We start from the raw sequence: 19,644 nt of genomic DNA, 5'->3' as shown, positions 1-19,644 counted from the left end.
TTAATTAGGAGATAATTTGATTAATCAAACTAGCCAGGCATATTAAGCCAAGGGGTGTGCTATCCACACACACCCCATTTTACTTCTTACACACCCTTGTTAATTTCTATTTGTTGATTTTCTTCGATTCATCTGATCCGACGGCCGGAAATTAGAAGGGTGTGTGAAAAGGAAAATGAAATGTGTGAATATTGTTAAGAGTACATCGTCACATAGCAGGGATGTGTGAATACTGTTAAGCTTGTGATGTGTGGTGATTAGTTATTTGTATTATGCTGAGCTAGCACATATATTTGGGATAGGATATTTATGTATAAATACCTTATGTATGGTTTTGTGAAAAGAATGAATAACCACAATTATATTTTTCTCTCTCTCTCTCTTTACAATTCTCTCCTTCTATCTCTAACAGTTTTTCCCTTTCTGGATTCTAAGTTTCAACATGGTATCATCACCATTGTCTAACCGACTCCGATTCGGCGCTTCCTTATCTTCTTGAAACTTCCTAGCGTTTCTTGAATTTTCTTACCTCCCAAACAGATCGTTGCTTCTCTGACTTCTTCCTTTCTTCTCTCAATCCAACAAATCTTGATATGACGATTGCTACGAATTCCTCCAATTCTACTTCTCAACCTTCTGCAAACCCTAATTCCCCAGCGAATCTCCCTCACAGTGACATCTTCAACCCTTCGTTCATGTCGATTGGATCGATTTCCATTGCAAATGTCGCTGGAATAGTTCCGACGAAGCTCAATTGTCAAAACTATATCACTTGGCTGAGTCTCTTCATCCTTGTCCTAAAGCGTTTCAAGCTTCTTGGACTCATCAATGGCGAGGACCTATGTCCTCCTAAATTTGTTCAAAATTCCTCTGACGAGTGTGTGCTTAATGATTCTTTTAAGGCGTGTGCTTAATGATTCTTTTGAGGCCTAGTGTGAGCGCGATCAGATTCTGACCATTTGGATCAACTCTACACTTTCTGAAGATCTTCTTCCTTTGACCATTGGCATGGAAGACTGTTGCTCTCTTTGGCAATCCCTTGAGCGGCGTTTCTCTGGTGTTTCCCGCACACATGTTCACAGTCTTCGATCGAAGATCCAAACGATTTAGAAAGGTGATTCTTCCATGACTGACTTTCTGAATTCAATTAAAGATATCTTTGATAAACTTGCGGTTGCTGGCGAACCACTGTCTAAATCCGATCTCGTGGTGTACATCTTATCTGGACTTCCTGATGAATACGAATCTTTTAATGACTCTATTGAGACTCGCAATGAATCTGTAACTGTTGATGAACTTCATGGTCTCTTATTGAGAAGAAATCTCGCTCCAAAAACATAAAACCAGAGCCTCTTCCTCATCCACTGCACCATTTCATGTTTATGCTGCTCAATCCGCCAATTCTGGAGGCATCTAGAACAGAGGCAATTGGAACAACAACAATTTTTGAAATTGAAATCAAAATCGGTCTAATCAAAATCGTAATTTTGGGGGCAACAAACCTAACAACTGGAACAACAACAATTCTAGTGGGATTCGTGGTGTTGGTCATTCTCACCAAAACTATGGTCAATCTTTATTCTTTGGTCGATCTGTGCAATGCCAGCTATGTCTTCAATATGGTCACTAGGCTCCCACATGCAATCGTCTATCTCAATTTGAATCCACCTCAGCCAACACTTTCACTCAAGCTCCAACAACAATGTTTGCCATGACTTCTTCTGCACCTCCTAGCTATTGGCTCACTGACAGTGGTGCATCTCATCATGTCACACCTGATCCCTTCACACTCAACTCTACCATTTCTTATTCTGGAAATCATCAACTCTTTATTGGTGATGGAAAAGGTATGTGCATTTCTCATACATGTTCTGCCCTCATTCGCACAAAAAATGCTTCTTTTCAATTGAATGATGTTCTTTTAGTTCCTCAGGCATCATATAACTTGTTATCTATTTACAAGTTTGTTTATGACAATTGGTGTTCCCTGACATTTGATCCTTTTGGGTTATATGTCAAGGACCTAAGAACTGCAAAGATGCTTTTTTAAGGCCCCAATGAAGGAGGCTTGTACCCCTTATATTGGAATGCTTCCAATGGTGTTTCTGGAATTGCAATCTTTCCAACTGCACTAATGATGCTAAGGCTAACATCCATATCTAGCATTAAAGACTTGGACACCCTTCTAGGGGAGTTTTACCTTCTGTTGTGCATAAGAATAATCTCCCTATAATTGGTTTTGTTAATAATTTGTCAGTGTGAACTGCATGTCACTTGGGGAAAGCTTTTAGGCTCCCATTTTCATCATTACCTTGTACTTCCACACGACCACTTCAGCTTTTCCACACTAATGTACGGGGTACCTCTCCCACATCTTCATGACTGGTTACAGATTTTATCTAATAATGGTGGATGATTTTACTAAATATAGTTGGCTTTATCCTCTATATTTCAAGTCTGATGTCTTCTCTACTCTCAAGACTTTTTTTTTAAAGATTCAAACTCTTCTTGACTTGAAAGTTCAAAGTATAAGATTAGATTTAGGGGGTGAATTCTTGAATAAGTCACTCCAAGGTTTTCTTAATGATCAAGGCATCACCCATCAGTTGAGTTGCCCCTCACACTCCTGAGCAAAATGGGTGTGCAAAGAGAAAGCATCAACATATTGTGAAAATGGGCAAAACACTGTTATCTTAGAGTGGTTTACCTACAAATTTTTGGGTTGAAGCTTTTCAAACTGCTATCTATCTCATTAATCGGTTGCCTTCCCAATCTTTTGTGATCAGTCTTTGGGAACTCATGTTTCATGCTTCTCCTAAGTATTACACATTGAAGACTTTTGGATGTGCTTGCTACCCAGGGTTACAACCTTTTTTGAGTGACAAATTGGACTCAGAGTAAACAATGTGTTTTTCTGGGGTACAACTTGAATCACAATGGCTATAAGTGCTTGGATCCTATAGACTATACATCTCGAGACATGTGGTGTTTGATGAGTCTTTATTTCCTTATAAGCATCTTTCTTTTTTGGTTTCATCTCAGTCATCATGTTCACAGCAGCAATCTAATCCTTTTATGTCTCTTTCTCTTCCATTGCCAGTGTCACATTCTGAGAAACAAACAAAAACTGCAGTTTCTAATTCTGAGCAACAAGATACATTTTCTCATGTTCTATATTTGATTTACTCTCCAGCTACATCTTCTAGCACATGAGCATCTCCTACTACCTTACCTAGATCACATTCATCTCAGTCATCATCATTCCATCCTCCACCTCTTGTCAATAATCACCCTATGATTACAAGAGCAAAGGTAGGTATTCATAAACCCAAGGTGTTCACTGCTACTAAACACCAACTCTCATCTGTGGTTGATTCTCTTACCAAGTTACCCACTACTCCATCGACTTTTCTCCAAGCCTTTAAGCACTCTCACTGTATGGAAGCTATGCAATATAAGTTTCAAGCATTGCAATCCACTAGAACTTGGGAATTGGTTCCTAATAATCCAACTTACAATCTTGTAGGCTGCAAATGGGTTTTCAAAGTTAAGCACAAACCAGATGGTACCATTGAAAGGTACAAGACAAGACTTGTTGTCAAAGGTTTTCATCAACGGGAAGGTTTGGACTTCTCGGACACCTTTAGTCCAGTTGCAAAGCCTATTACTATCAGGATTTTACTCTCCATTGCAGTTAACTATGATTGGTTTATACATCAACTGGATGTAAGTAATGTCTTCCTTCATGGTCATTTAAAGGAAAATGTATATATGATTCAGCCCCCGGGTTTTGTAGATCCTTCCAAACCTCATCATGTCTGCAAGCTTAGGAAATCACTTTATGGCCTTAAACAGGCTCATTGAGCTTGGTATAAGGCTTTCTACAATGCTATTCTTATTCTTTATATGGGATTAAGTTCATCATATTCTAATACCAATCTTTTCATTAAAATGGATACTTCAATTACTTTTATATTGGTCTATGTTGATGATATAATCATCACTGGAAGTTCAACTATTGAGTGTCAATCTATCATATCCAAACTGCAAGCTTTGTTTCCTATGAAGGATCTAGGAGATATTCACTATTTTTTAGGCATTGAGGTTTAAAGATCAGCAAAGGGCTTGCTTATTCATCAATCTAAGTATGCATTACACTTTCTCAAAAAGACAGATATGCTTGGAGCTAAACCTTGTGCAACATCTATGTCTACTTCCAAACTGGATCACTCAGGCACACTATTATATGATCTCACTCATTATAGGTCCACAGTTGGTGCTTTACAATATCTAACTTGGACCAGGCCTAATTTAGCCTTTGTTGTCAATCAAGTTTGCCAATATATGCATTCTCCAATAACCATTCATCTACAGGCAGTCAAGAGCATCCTGAGATATCTCAAGGGCATTGTTGATTCAGGACTTTGGTTCACTACAGGCACTCAATGTCTCACTACTTGGTCCGATGCAGACTGGGCAGGTTACCCTATGGATAGAAGATCCACCGGTGGCTATTGTGTGTTATTAGGTCCTAATATAATATCTTGGAGTCAGTGTTCTAAAACGCGGTCAAGGCGGTCGTCTAGGTGCTGGGCGAACAACGTAGCATGCATCGAACAACTCAAGAAGGGTTATATCAAAGGAGACAACACCAAGCACATTGCGCTGAAGTTCTTCATTTCACATTAACAACAAAAGCATCAGAAAATTGAAGTCACGCAAATCCGCTCACAAGACAATTTGGCCGACCTTTTCACCAAATCATTGTCGAATACAACGTTTCAGAAACTTGTTCATGAGATTGGTATGTGTAAACTTTCTGAGTTGTAACATTGCTATTTCTCTTTGGATTTGTGTCAAACTCAGGGGGAGTATCCTGAAGAATACTTGCTTGATCTTAATATATTCTTTTTCCCTATGATTAGGAGCATTTTTTCCACTAGGTTTTTGCTACCTAACTAGGTTTTAACAAGACACCTACCTTGGGCTAGTCATATCCTTGATGACATCCCGTAAACCTGTCTTTTGACTTTGCATTTCTTACGCATTTTTCCTTAGACTCTGGATTTTGTCCCTACTAGAGTTTTTGCCATAGCCTTAGGGTTTTTTTAGTGAGACTTACTTACTTATGCAGGTTCCTACCTTATTGAGAATAAGCTTTGTTCTTTAGAATTAGTGCCGACGAGTCGACTTCCTCAACTTCTGCATATGTTGGATCTACCTTGAGTATTTACACACTCAAGGAGGAGTGTTGTAAACTTTCCTAGTTTAAGTGTGATTGTGTAAATCCTAGATTAGTTTGATTCTAGTTATCATTTTCTATTACAACTTGTATTCCTTGGGGATGAAGGAATTTCTTCTCTCCTTTACTACTATAAATAAAGGCACTATGTAGGAAGGATAACACACACATTCCCCTACAATTCTACAAACACATCTCTCTCAATCTCTCTTCTCCTTGCCACCGGCCCTCTTACCCTTGTCAGATAAAATAAACTACAACATATTAGACCTATTTTCTTTTCTTTTTTCTTTTTTTTGGGGGTAAATTACATAGAAACCCCTCAAGTTTGAGGTCTATTACAACCCTATACAACATCTTTAAAACATTTCACTTTCATACCTCACGTACTATTGTATTTCAAAATAATACCTCCGTTAGATTTTCCATCCAATGGTCTGTTAAATGCTGACGTGGCTGCCACGTGGCAAAAAAAATTTATACATTAACAATATTATAATATTAACCCTATTTAACAAAAAAAAACAGAAAAACCCGAACCCAGATCCCCTTCCCCACAACCCCATATCCCACCCCCACCCCCTTACCCATCTCTTCCTTCCAGTCCATCCGTCCTCACCCCCTTACCCATCTCTTCCTTCCAGTCCATCCGTCCCCACCCCCTTACCCATCTTTCCCACTCTTCTTCTTCCTCCACACCAACCCCAACACACTCCCTGACACCCTTTTTTCAGTTCCCTCCTTCCCACTCCCTTTCTAGGGTTTGAACTTCGAATTCCACATCTCTCCCACCTCTTCCCCCGCCACCTCCGCCTCCCGCCTCCACGCGTCTCCTTCCCCGAAAACCCATATCCCCCTCCACCCCTCCCACCTCAAAGCCCCCACCTTTAATCACATATCTGCTTTTTTTTTTCACTAGTTTTCTTAGAAACCCCTGCAACCTATTACCTGCAAAACCACAACCCACAACCCAAATACCTGCAACCGTCGCCCAGGGGGGTCGCGGGAGCTTATCGTCGATGGGAAGGGTAGAGGAAGGTAGATGGGTTGTGGCCCGGGGGGATGGGTCACGACAGGTGGGTCATTGTGGGGTGGGGGGGTGGGGAAGGCAAGTGGGTCATCGGGGGGGGGGAGGGAGGGAACGGACGGGTTTGGTTTCTTCTTCTTCTGGGGGAAGGGATTTTATAAACAGGAGTTACAGATAGGTGAGGAGGAAGGAAGGGGATCTGGGTTCGGGTTTTTTTGTTTTTTTTTTTAATAGGGTTAATATTATAGTATTGTTAATGTATAAAAAATATTTTTTTTGCCACATGGCAGCCACATCAGTACAAATGTGGCAGCCACGTCAGCATTTAACAAACCATTGGATGGAAAATCTAACGGATGTGTTATTTTGAAATAAAATAGTACGTGAGGTATGAAAATGAAATATTTTAAAGATGTTGTATAAGGTTGTAATAGACCTCAAACCTGAGGAGTTTCTATGTAATTTACCCCTTTTTTTTTTTAAATTCCTCTGCACTGTAAGGTTGTTAGATGATGTCCGACATTTTGGAGATTTTAAGCCCCCAGATTTCACTTCCAGGCTCCGCTAGTACTTTTCTTAAATTTTTCTATTTCTAGCTTAAAAAATCATTAAAAATAGTTAGAAACTCAAAATGGTCAAACGGCTTCTAAAGTACTTATAACATTTTCCTTGATGCTTATAAAAAATATCTCTGGTGAAAAGACCAACATTCACATTTTTCACAAAAATTGTGAGCTAATAGTTACTCTTATTTTTGGTTTTATGGATTGCTTAGAAAACCATCATAAACCCCGTTTTCAAAACATTTCACCGCACTGTAAGCTTCTTAGGAGCTGGTTTTAGGGTATTATTTAAGCCAATTCGACTTTGAAGTAGAAAGTTGTCCAGATCGTAATAGTTGTTGAGCCTTAATTATTAATCAAACTAGGCAGGCATATATCAAGCCAAAACACAAGCTGGTTAGCAGCATCTTGACGGAGAAAGGTAGCTAGGCATGCCTTGTCCATCCATGAGCAAAATTTTGGCCCAAAAAAAAAAAAAGAATGATGAGCCAAATCCAACATCAAAACAGCCCAATAAGACTGGCCCAAGCAATGAGTTTCCGGTTTTGCCCTTGAAGGCAAGTCTTTGCCCGTTTAATCAACTCTCTCTTTCTCGATCTCTTTGTATAACCTCTATTATCGTTTATATTTTCATTTCAATTCCAATTCCACTATTTTTGCAATCGAATCAATCTCCACCCAATCTCTGTTTTCGTACCGTGTGACAGCTTGAGCCTTGAGTCGCCTAAGCAAATAACACAAAGAAGCTTCCTCCATAGCAGAAGAGAAGTGAGCAGCCATGGGCAAACTGGCCAAGTTGAATTCCAAGTCCAACAAAAGGAAAACTTCCAAGAGTATGCTCTCTTTTATTTTTGCCTTTATTATTAAAGTCATTTTCATTAAATAAAGTTATTATGTTGTTTTTGGTTAAAAAAAAGTTTGGAGAATCTCTTTTCATTAAAACTTTTTTTTTATTGGGTGCATTTTTGCTCACCCACATTAACTTGGGTGTATGCTCACCACACATCTCCAAGCTTGCCAAGTGTCCCCTTGCTTTAACCCTGGTTAATTGTGATTTAATTACTCTTTATTAATTTAATAAAGAAATAAAAATAAACTAAAAATAGACAAATAAAAGTCTGCAACTCACCTCCCGAAGCGTTTATTCAGTTTCAAAGAAATTGTCCTCCTCCACTGAATCATCCATGACGTTTCGAATCATAGAAATTATCTCCTAATTGTAATTTTATTTATGTATAATATTCTACTGGAAATTGCTCGAGCATTTGAAGCAGCAAGGACGACCCTTTATTCCTCTCACTTGTTATCTGCTTCCTCCCACCTCTCACCACCCCACGCCAACCACCCACAATTTGGAATAGTCTTCTGGGTACAAATTTTCTTCACTTATCTGTGTATCTTTGCTTCGGGTGAATGGAGGCAACCTGTGCTCCTTTCTCATGATGTCGATGGACTTCACCCCGTCAAATCAATTCACCCATTCCCCTTTAAATTTGTATTAGAATTTGAGATTTTAGATTTGGGATATTCGCCCAAATGACAGAAAGGAGGAAAAGTGACATAGGAGAGAGATGGGAGGAGGGAGGAAGAGGGGAGATGGACGGTTGAGATACAAATATTTATTAAAAAGTTTAAAGATAAATGTTAAGATGATTATTAATGTATTATTATAGTAAAATATTAATAACAAATGAAAATGTTAACTAAGATTAAAGCAAGGGGACACTTGGCAAGCTTGGAGATGTGTGGTGAGCGTACACCCAAGTTAATGTGGGTGGGTAAAAATGCACCCTTTTTTATTATACACTTACCACAAATTTGTATCATCACTCTAACAGATGTATGGCCCACCAACACATATGAGTCTCATCTCTAAAAATATGATATGAGACTTACATATGTTGGAGGCCCTATCTTTATTAGAAAGGTAGTACAATTGTAATATAAAAAAATATGATAAGTATATCATTACTCTTTTATTGCACGTCCTTAATTCATTTTTTAGTTTTTGTTTATCCATAAAATCACCATCATTTCCGTCTTTTTATTATTTTTATGGAATGTAACCAACCAAGAAATGGACATGGACAGCGAAGGAGATATTATTAAATTGGAATTGGTCAATATCGTACCACAAGCACAAAAACAAATGGTCAATATCGTACCACAAGCACAAAAATAAAATTATCATCAGAGGCAATAATGGACTTAAAGTCAAGGCGTTCCCTATATATTCTTTGTAGTTTTCCCAATTCAAAATTCTAGACTGGGGTAGATGGATGTGGGTTTGATCAGCTGGTGAGGGCAATATATGCCATCCTTTTATGCTCGAGTTTGAATCGTCTTCTCCTGACTTAGAATAGGATATAGGAATACAACCCAATTGGCTTGATGATTAGCGAAGCAGTTGCATCGTGCTAGTTGGTGGTCTATTAAACCAAGAACTGAAGACAAGTTGGTTACTATAACAATATAATGAAACACTACACTTAACTTGAACAACAGAAATGGATTCCTCAAGATTGCTAATTCTCTTCATTGTTCCCGTTCTCTTGGACCTTCTTGCACCCGCCGGAGCCCAAGTCAACGACGGTACATGCACTTATACAGCTGACTTCTGCTGGAGATGTTCCAACATCGGCACCTACGAAGACGGTGGCACCTACCAAAAAAACCTCGACACCCTCCTCTCCTCTTTCTCTTCCAACGATCAAACTAATTCCGGCTTTTACAATTCATCAATGGGGCAAGACCCCGACAAAGTGAACGCAATTGCATTGTGCAGAGGAGATGTGTCCCTCAACAACTGTCACTGTTCGTCGCAGGAATCTCCTGGTGGACGAGCACACAGCTCCCCTGGGAGAATGGCGTCGGTTGAGGGTATCTGTCGTACTTCTGCTTTCTTCTCGGGCTCGCTCGGGCAAGCCTTTGTCGGGCAGATCTTGGTCGGGCAAGACACACTTCGGGTAAGGCTCGTCGGGCAGTTCTGAAAGAGAAGGATAGAGTTAATTTGAAAGGGTGCCTTTGTGGGGCCTTAGGTGTAGGCCTTAAGGCTCACAATCAAGATTAACTTTGTCGTGCTCAGGCGTGCCACTGCCATCTTCAGTATGGCAGATGTTGAATGGGTGTTAAGCTTTGATTGAATATGTATACGCCCGAGAAACCAAGTTAGATATAACAGGTGCCTTTGTGGGGCCTTAGATATAGGCCTTGAGGCTTCCTGTCAAACTAAACCAGCGCTTGGATGTATCATATTTGGTCTTTTATGGTTGCCAGAGTCTTATCACTATTATACCTTTGACCATCTGAATCCAAGAGGTAAGACGAACCCAAATGAGTGCCTTTGTAGGGCCTTAGGTATAGGCCTTGAGGCTTCCCATCAGAGTTAATCCTTGTACTCGGACCAACTAGACCGCAACATGAAATGAAGCTAAATAGATGCCTTCGTGGGGCCTTAGGTGTAGGCCTTGAGGCTTTCTATCAGAATTCACTCCATGCTTAAGCCTTTTCTACGAATCAAGATATAATAGCAACAAAACGGAGAAATAGATTGATTACTTGCGCCCCAAGTAACTTCGGACTTCTCGCTTATCAAGGATTGTCGTGGATGGGTTGAGTCCACATAGAGTTCTTTTTTATGCCTTGAGGCCAAGGACTTTTAAACTGATCTTTAAATTACATGCCCGCAGGCTTAAGACTTAGATCTGATTTGAACTCTGACGCGATTCAGATCGGATTCAAGTGCTGAAGACTCATTATGACTTTGCTAGAAATAACTTGTATATAACTGGGAATATATAACATGTTATTGTGCTTTTAAAAGAAAGAAAAGACAAAGACAGAGCAAAGATAGTCGGGTAAGTTTGAACCTTATCGGCCAAGGCTGAACTTCTTACAAAATCTATCTTTGTGGCTCTGTCAGAGGTCTGAAAGCTTTTAGAGGGGTTGACGGGGGAGAAGAGGATACAAAATGAATCGATACAACCATGAACAAGGTAGCAGAGCTATTACAGGGGTTTGGGAAGGTTTATCCCGAATGGGATGAAGGCTTGTGCTGACTACAGCTTCGTTGAAGGCAAATCTGGCTTGAGCAGAGTTTTGGCTTTTGTTTGTTTGTTTGAGTGTCTTTAATTCTGTCTTCTCTTCCTCCTTTTATAGACGACTTCAGCTTGGGTTCCCGTAGCAATAGCGGTGCCCGAATGTGGTTTGGTGATGACTCACTAGCTTTTTTACATGAATGCCACCAATAAAGTACTTTATTGGGCTGTGTAGTGACTGAATAGCCTACCCCCTGTGGTCTTTGAGCAGGTAAGCAGGTGGCCTTTGTAACTTGTGCCCAGCCGAAAGCCTCTTTCCTGCCTCCTAAGTTTTCCTCTGGGCCTTGGGTTTGGGCCGACTTTCTCTCTGGCCCAAAGTTCAGATTTTATCCCAAACAGTCACATTTGTTCGAATCAAGATGAAGCAATCGTATGGGCGGAGCGTTGCATGGTCCGATACTCGAGCAAATTAATATTTGGTATTCAGGAGGATGAGCCTATTAAGTATGTGCCTAGCCTGACTGACGCAATTGATCCCCAGAAATTCGATTTGGTGCTCAATCTCTTTTTGGATACTTTGACTGAGAAAGCTGCGTCGGGGGATTCTCTTAAAAAATATGCAGCGGGACATACGATTATGCAGGAAAGTACGACAAACCAAACAATATATGCACTTGTGCAGTGCACCCCAGATTTGGATAAGCAAAATTGCAGTGATTGCCTTAAAGGGGCTATCTCAAAAATACCAGATTGTTGTGGTGGAAAGCAAGGAGGCAGAGTTCTTAAGCCGAGTTGTAATTTGAGATTCGAGGCAACTCTTTTCTATGAGCCTACCGCGGATTCTCTAGTGACTCTCCCATCTGTAAAAGGTATGGTTAAACTTATATTCCCGATCAGTTACAAATATGTACATATACTTGAGTCAAAATAAACAAACAAGAGGGAGCCTTCACAAAGGTTGCTTAGGAGAAGTCTCAGCAGTCGGTAGAGCCTCAGAAAGAGAAGGCACCGGAGGGGGATCATTCGGAGCCTCAGTACTGGACAGAACCCTAGAAGGAGGAGGCATCAGAGGTTGATCATTTGGAGCTTCATTACGCGGTACAGTCCCAGAAGACGAAGGCAATAAATGCCTTTGGAACAAACCCACAAATCTCTGATGATCAAGTAAAACCTGACCATCAGATTCCTTCATCTGGTCAAGCTTCCTCTTCATGTTTGTAGCATAGTCATGTGCGAGCCGATGCAACTGTTTATTCTCATGCTTGAGCCCTCTAATCTCCTGTTTGAGACTCATCACTTCAGCCGCCAATGATTCAACTTGGTGGGTTCGACCAAATAGGCGTTGGGCCATATTAGACACAGAACCTGCACATTGAACACTGAGAGCCAGAGAATCCTTAACAGCCAACTCATCAGACCGTTTGGAAAGTAGTCTGTTATCTTTGGGAGTGAGAAGGTTCCTGGCCACTACCGCAGCGGTCATATCATTCTTCATCACGGAATCCCCAACGGTAAGAGGACCAGTAGGGGAGACGAAGGATGGGCGCCATATGTTGTCTGGAGAAGGCGGGGCTGCCTCTTCAACAAGGTTCAAGTCAAAACGACGGTCGGAGGGGCCAAACATTTTCAAAGATGTTGAAGAAAGAAGAGGTCGGACAAATCAAGATCTTAGAAGTGCAAGAATGGAGCTTCTACTGGTGGATATTCAAGTGTGCTTTGGAACTTAATGTCACCCCCTATAAAAATCTGCACTCGACGAAATCGAAGAGGCGCCTGCTCAGAAATCAAAGAGACGTTTGCTTTCTCAAAAGTTGGGCTGCTCAGAGACCACGAGGGTCGATCTCAGAAATCGAAGAGGCGTTGGCTTTCTCAAAAGCTGGGCTGCTCAAAGACCACGAAGGCCGATCTTAGAAATCGAAGAGGCTTACTTTCTCAAACGCTGGGCTGCTCAGAGACCACGAGGGCCGATCTCAGAAATCGAAGAGGCACCTACTTTTCCAGCCTTGTCAGCACCTGTCACACGCACACTCAGCTTTGCGGAAATTATGGGCATTCTGTCGAAGATTTCTGGAGAAGTAGAAAGTACATGAATCGTACTGTTCAATCACCCACTTCCCACACGCAACAATAGCTCATGGGTACCACAGATAACTTTGCCAAAGTTCTCTGACAAAGTTGAGACACGTGAAGCTTGCAGTTCCCACTACATCGCTCTGACCAAGAAGGATAAAAGAATAGCAAAGAAACAACACCAACAAAGTTTAGACACATAAATTTTGAAGGTCTAGCTACCATATTATTACCCACAAGGGTAAAGGAACAGTACCACTGCTGGATAATTGGAAAGTCCCTGTGTGTCAACCTTTGTGCTTCGTGGCAAGGTAGACTAGCAAACATGCCCAACCTTTACTCACATTCGAGAAAACACTCCCAACAAGATTTCTTGCTCCAAAATCGAAGAGGCACCGCCCTCCGAATCTCGAGAGCCAGACTCCCAACATGATTACTTTCTCAAAAATCGAAGAGAGGGTAAATGAACAGTACCACTGCTGGATAATTGGAAAGTCCCTGTGTGTCAACCTCTGTGCTTCGTGGCAAGGTAGACTAGCAAACATGCCCAACCTTTACTCACATTCGAGAAAACACTCACAACAAGATTGCTTGCTCCAAAATCGAAAAGGCACCGCCCTCCGAATGTCGAGAGTCAGACTCCCAACATGATTACTTTCTCAAAAATCGAAGAGACACCGCTCTCTGAACTCGAGAGCCAGACCCCCAGCAGGATTGCTTTCTCAAAAATCGAAGAGGCATCGTTATCCGAATCTCGAGAGTCAGATCCCCGACAGGATTGCTTGTTCGAAAACCGAAGAGGCACCACTTTCCCAACTTCAAGAGCTGGATCTCCTTGGATAAAGCTTGTCTATAATCTTCACACGCAACATCAGCTTTCCAGATACCACAGACCACTTTTTCAAAGTGCTCTGACAGAGTTAAAACATGTGAAGCGGGCAGCTCCTACTACCGTGCTATGACCAAGCAGGGTAAAGGAATAGCATTATTACTTGATGTTAGGGAGACTCCTATATATGTCGACCTCCATCCCCAACGGACAGGCAGACTGCAAAAATGCTCAACCCTTCCTCTTATCTGAGAGGGCACTCCCAACGAAGCCTTTTGAAATATTCAGCTTTCTTTCCCCCCGATAATACCTCTGTAAACAAGCTATACTAGAGCAAGAATATCTCATATCATCAGGGTTAAAAGCAAGAGTATCACATATCATGCTTTTTCCCTGTCTTTTCCTTTGGCCTTGTTCTTACCTGCAAGACAAGGAGAAAGAGAGCAATCAGTCAGCACTTGGAATCAAACTTCTAGCCAGGAAGTGACTGCCTGGAACCCCTTACCTAATTACTTACCTGGCATTGCTCTCGAGTACTCATCTTCAACATCTTATGCTTAGAGGAAAGATACCACATCTGCCTGAGGAACATATAGGGCAAGTGAGAAGGATACAAGGAAGCATGTGGAGACAAACGTAACAGCACACGTGCCGATACATCCGCTACTCTTTCAAAAGCAAAAGTATCCCATATCAGCAGGGTCGAGCGTACTCTAGATTTGATGGACTTGTTTTGACCCTCAAATTCTTCAGTCGGCCTTATACTCTGGAGGAAACCAGAAAACCCTCCAGCCCAGTTCAAGAATAAGCTTGTGGAAAGTTACTTCTTCAAAAGCAAAAGTATCCCATATCATCTCTTCTCATTTTTCTTCTCTTTATCCTTCATGCTGTCTGCAAGATAGGGAGAATGTGAACAATCAGCCGGAGCTCTGATTGCTTACCTTGTCTGTCACCTCTTTCAGCAGATCCCCTAGCTCGGCGACTTGGGGGACTCCTACTACATGGTTTGTATCGCACTTGACCAAGCCTGAAACTACAAGTAAGCTTCAAGTGAAATTGATACATTACCTTGTGCATCTCCACCAGTTACAGATACCACCCCTGGATGGAGGAAGAGTACTTCCAGAGAAGATGCCACATCTACCTATGAGACAGATAAGGCAAGTCAAGACGATACCACACTCCGGTACTTAGAAGTTTCGTGGTTACGAGATCATTCTCCCACAATATTTCCTAATATCATTTGTACTAAATCATTCACTTGTACTCACTAAAGGAGAGCTTGAACCTATGTACTTGTGTAAACCCTTCACAATTAATGATAACTCCTTTATTCCGTGGACGTAACCAATCTGGGTGAACCACGTACATCTTGTGTTTGCTTTCCTATCTCTATCCATTTATATACTTATCCACACTAATGACCGGAGCAATCTAGCGAAGATCACAAAAAGTGACCGTTTTCGCTACCTAGGATCTATCTTGCAAGAGAACGGAGAATTAGATGGAGATCTCAACAGAAGAATACAAGCTGGATGGATGAAGTGTAAGAGTGCATCCGGCGTGTTGTGTAACCGTCGTAGGCCACTGAAGCTCAAGGGAAAATTTTATAGGACGGCAATAAGGCCAGCGATGTTGTATGGCACAGAATGTTGGGCGGTGAAGCATCAACACATACACAAAATGGGTGTAGCGGAGATGAGGATGCTTCGTGGGATGTATGGGCACACGAGAAAGGATAAGATTGGGAATGAGGATATCCGAGGTAAAGTAGGAGGAGCCAAAATTGAAGGAAATATGAGAGAAAATCGGTTCCGGTGGTTTGGACATGTGCAAAGAAGGCCTACTGACGCTCCGGTTCGAAAATGTGACTACAGGACAGAGGTTCAGGGCCGAAGGGGTAGAGGAAGACCTAGGAAAACTTCGGAAGAGACCCTAAGAAAATACTTGAGTACTTGGATCTAACGGAGGACATGACACAAAACCGAGCGCAATGGCGTTCTAGGATTCATATAGCTGACCCCACTTAGTGGAAAAAGGTTTTGTTGTTGTTGTTGTTGTTTCTATATGTGACACTCAATAAAATGAACGCACCCATCTGATGCTAAGCAGGAAAGAAGAGTACCATATCAAAAGCAGTCATCATCATCATCGCCGTTGTTGGGGTTGTTTTTGTCGCTATGATTCTTATCGGAATATTGATTTCCTTAAGAGTGAGGAGACGATGGAAAAAACAAAAACTTGAAAGTAAGTTCAACTGTGATAATTGTCACATAGTCTCATATATTATGCATTTATCTCAGTAGCGTTTTAGGACATGTATGTTACGATTAAGCTGTCACTTTTCAGATGATAATTCGGAAGACATTAGTCTGGTGGAGTCGTTGCAATATGACTTTGAAACTATAAAATCAGCAACTGATGACTTCTCTGATGCAAATAAGCTTGGACAAGGTGGATTCGGAGCTGTCTACAAGGTAACAAAACACTGACACAAGAAAAACGATTTACTGAAAAATTGTTTTACTCTACTAACTTTTTATTTTTTCCTTATAAACTTCAGGGTAGGCTACCAAATGGAAGATATATAGCCGTGAAAAGACTCTCTAAGAATTCTAAGCAAGGTGATCGTGAATTTAAAACTGAAGTCACGTTAGTTGCTCAACTTCAACACCGGAATCTGGTAAGGCTGCTAGGTTTTTGCTTGAAAGCAGGGGAAAGAATCCTCATTTACGAATACGTGCCTAACACAAGTCTTAATCACTTCATTTTTGGTACGTTTGCTCTACCTTTTGGCATAATTCATAACATTTCCTCTCAATTTTATATTACTGAAAATTGTATCAACAAAAGAAAAACTTATGAATCATATTTCAATCTATTGCGCTTGTATTTAGATCCAGTCAATCGTGGACATTTTGAAAGTTCTAGGATGGATACTAATTTAATCTAGTAATATAAATAAACTTCAACTTAACACTAATTCAATTTATGGTTTAAATCAATTAGATGTGCAAATATAATCCTACACAAATATTCAGCACAAATATAAAGAGTACGCACATGATGTAGGATTTTACGAGGCAAAACCCACCACTGGGAAAATCCTCGGGCTACCAAGCCAGGAAGTACTAAGAAAGAAAGAATACATAAAGACTTACAAAACTCATCAACTAGACACTCATACCAGTTGGCAGCTTTGTCTCCGCGCTTTGCTACTCGATCTTTCTTCAGTTTTCGAGTTAAAGTGGCACAACCCTAACGCAGTCGTCAATCACTTTTCCCTCGAACTTTGCAGGATGCTAACTCGATCATGCAGAATGTTTATATGATGAAGTGTTTGGTTGAAAAATCAATCAATTACGAAAATCACAAGACACATTTTCATAATTGACATTCAATAAAAAACCAAATGAAAATCAGCATGAAAATAATATTTTCCCTTTAAAAACACATGCTATTGAAACCACAAGATGGCAGCCACTGAAAAATTAATTTGAGATTAATGCACTGAAAGTAATGTTATTTTATTTAAAAGCACAAAGCTGCTGCCAATCTATCTTCCAAGAAAATCATGCATATGCGACTTTTTTTCCAAACAGTTCCTGACCTCCCTTGAAATACATAAATATGCGACATAGCTTTTCAAACCCCCTGACCTCTCATATATATCAACCAAAGCACGACACCCCTTTCCAATTGATACGGACTACACTATCTGATAAAGATAACAATCCATGTAGTTAGATGACTCTCACCAAACACACAATCAGATAAGTTTGAAAACATGATTTTATAATTAATATAGATGGGATAAGTCATTCTAAAAAGATAAAACACACAAGAATAAAAATCCTAACCCAAGTACAATAATATATGGATATAGATGAATGTAGTTGGATGCATGCATGCAAACGTACCTGAATGAGTATCACGTTTTGGTAACATCTTCGCATTGAAAGTGTGAGATACCTCCCTAGACTAAAACTATTACAATTGTAAATATGTAACAAGTCTAAGCTATTACAGACTCAGGCATTTTGTCAGGGATTGCCAATTTTACCCTAACACATTTGAATTGGGAAACACGTTACAAAATCATAGGAGGGATTTCTCGAGGGCTTCTTTACCTTCATGAAGATTCTCGTCTTCGAATCATTCACCGTGATCTTAAACCTAGCAACATTCTGTTAGATGAAGATATGAATCCTAAAATTGCAGACTTTGGCATGGCTCGATTGTTTACGATGGATCAAACTCAAGGAGATACTAAGACAATTGTGGGGACCTAGTAAGTATCAAAAAATTCTAGCTAAATTAGTATCCTAAATTCATGTTTTAATTTGGTAATTATAATCATGCAGTGGATATATGGCTCCAGAGTATGCAATTCATGGACGTTTTTCTGTCAAATCGGATGTTTTTAGTTTCGGTGTGTTGGTTCTTGAGATCTTAAGTGGTAGAAAGATCGCCAGTTTCTGAAGTAGTGAGAATGATGAGGACCTTTTAACCTATGTGAGTAAGAATATAATTTTTAATTTTACACATGATTTAACTCTTAGCATATGAACTTTCTTTCATTCATGTAGTTCTCAACTTTATTATAGGCATGGAGAAACTGGAAGGAGGATACGGTGTCAAATATCATAGATCCTGTGTTAGCGACAGGATTAGGAACCAAAATAATGAGATACATCCACATTGGTTTACTTTGCGTCCAAGAAAATGTGGCTAGCAGACCAACCATGGCTTCAATTGTTTCGATAAGTCATTCTGTCACACTCTCATTACCTTCAAGACCTGCATATTATTTGCATAACAGTGAAAAAGACACCACGGAAGGAACAAAATCATATGAACCTAAAAATTCTGCGGATGTGTGGATAAATGAGGACTCAAACATTACTGAGCCATATCCTCGTTAGTGGGGCTGATTATATGTAGGCTTTCTGGTTTATTTTTAAGCGCAAGTTTGTTATAAGACGGGTAATGTTATGTATTGGCGTGGGTAATCTTTACGAAAATAGGAATGTAAATATTTTGTAAATATTAGAGTCCTTTATTAGGAAAAATATCTCTTTCTGTCTTTTTTTGTTTTCTTGAAGAACAAGGACTGTATGTACTTATAAATCAAATTATGCAATACATGAAAAAACCGTAAATTTCTATTTTATGTGTGCTTGGAACACCATCACGTGGTCTGATCCATGATCCATAGAATCCGTCCAGAGTTAAATGCACAGAAGAACAAATGTTTTGGTCAAATAAGAAAAAGAAAGACACGACCAACTGCCCCTGAAGTTTAAATTTTCACAGATTGCATCGATCATAGAAAGGCATGTTCGATTTCTAACGTAAGAATTTCTTAGGACATGTGAGAAGCGTCCTCGATGGTCTGTTTGCCGGCGAGGGCCTTGATGTTAGGGTTTTTATTCCCCTCTCTTTGGAAAGTACTAGAATATGGTTGGTGGAGCTTAAATTTATTTATTGGGGTCTAAAGTCAAATTATGATTTTGTATGAAATTATTGGCAAAATCATTGTACGAAATTAAGCAAAAATTATGACAAAATCCATTGGTGGTATCAAGATCATCAATTACACACGCTTTGACATTGAAGAAAAGAGACGAAGACACTCAAACAGCAGAAGTTTTCATCTTGCTTGGCATGGTGGATCTCTGTATTTATCGGACGTTGATTAATTGATAAAACTTGTTAAAAGGGCAAGCAGGCTGATAGCGAAGCACATGATGCCAAACTTGATTGCATCATATAATACACTTTGTTGAATCTTTTTCCCCTGCATTTCACTTCATTCTATACAACAAAAACAATCAATTCTCTCATTTCTTTCTCAAATTATATGATTAGCAAAA

At 40.1% G+C, this 19,644-nt stretch overlaps 2 protein-coding genes and 1 pseudogene across 3 annotated transcripts in view; 2 read left to right on the top strand and 1 right to left on the bottom strand.

Annotated features, from left to right (window-relative positions):
* Positions 1 to 12,495, bottom strand: part of LOC126585194 (uncharacterized) — an 85,962-nt gene extending 73,467 nt beyond the window's left edge. The window contains exon 1 of the mRNA XM_050249617.1: positions 12,041 to 12,495. Coding sequence (XP_050105574.1) covers positions 12,041 to 12,493 — 453 coding nt within the window. The 5' untranslated portion in view covers positions 12,494 to 12,495. The remainder of the gene's footprint in view (positions 1 to 12,040) is intronic.
* LOC126585181 (cysteine-rich receptor-like protein kinase 10) overlaps positions 1 to 19,644 on the top strand; it is a 49,009-nt gene that overhangs the window by 22,418 nt on the left and 6,947 nt on the right. The window lies entirely within an intron of this gene.
* LOC126585202 (cysteine-rich receptor-like protein kinase 26) lies at positions 7,544 to 18,857 on the top strand (annotated as a pseudogene).

This window comes from Malus sylvestris, chromosome 10 (genome assembly GCF_916048215.2).
Source record: "Malus sylvestris chromosome 10, drMalSylv7.2, whole genome shotgun sequence".
NCBI classification, from domain to species: Eukaryota; Viridiplantae; Streptophyta; class Magnoliopsida; order Rosales; family Rosaceae; genus Malus; species Malus sylvestris.
Note: the sequence above shows the minus strand (reverse complement) of the source record. Positions and strands in the feature narration are given on the sequence as shown.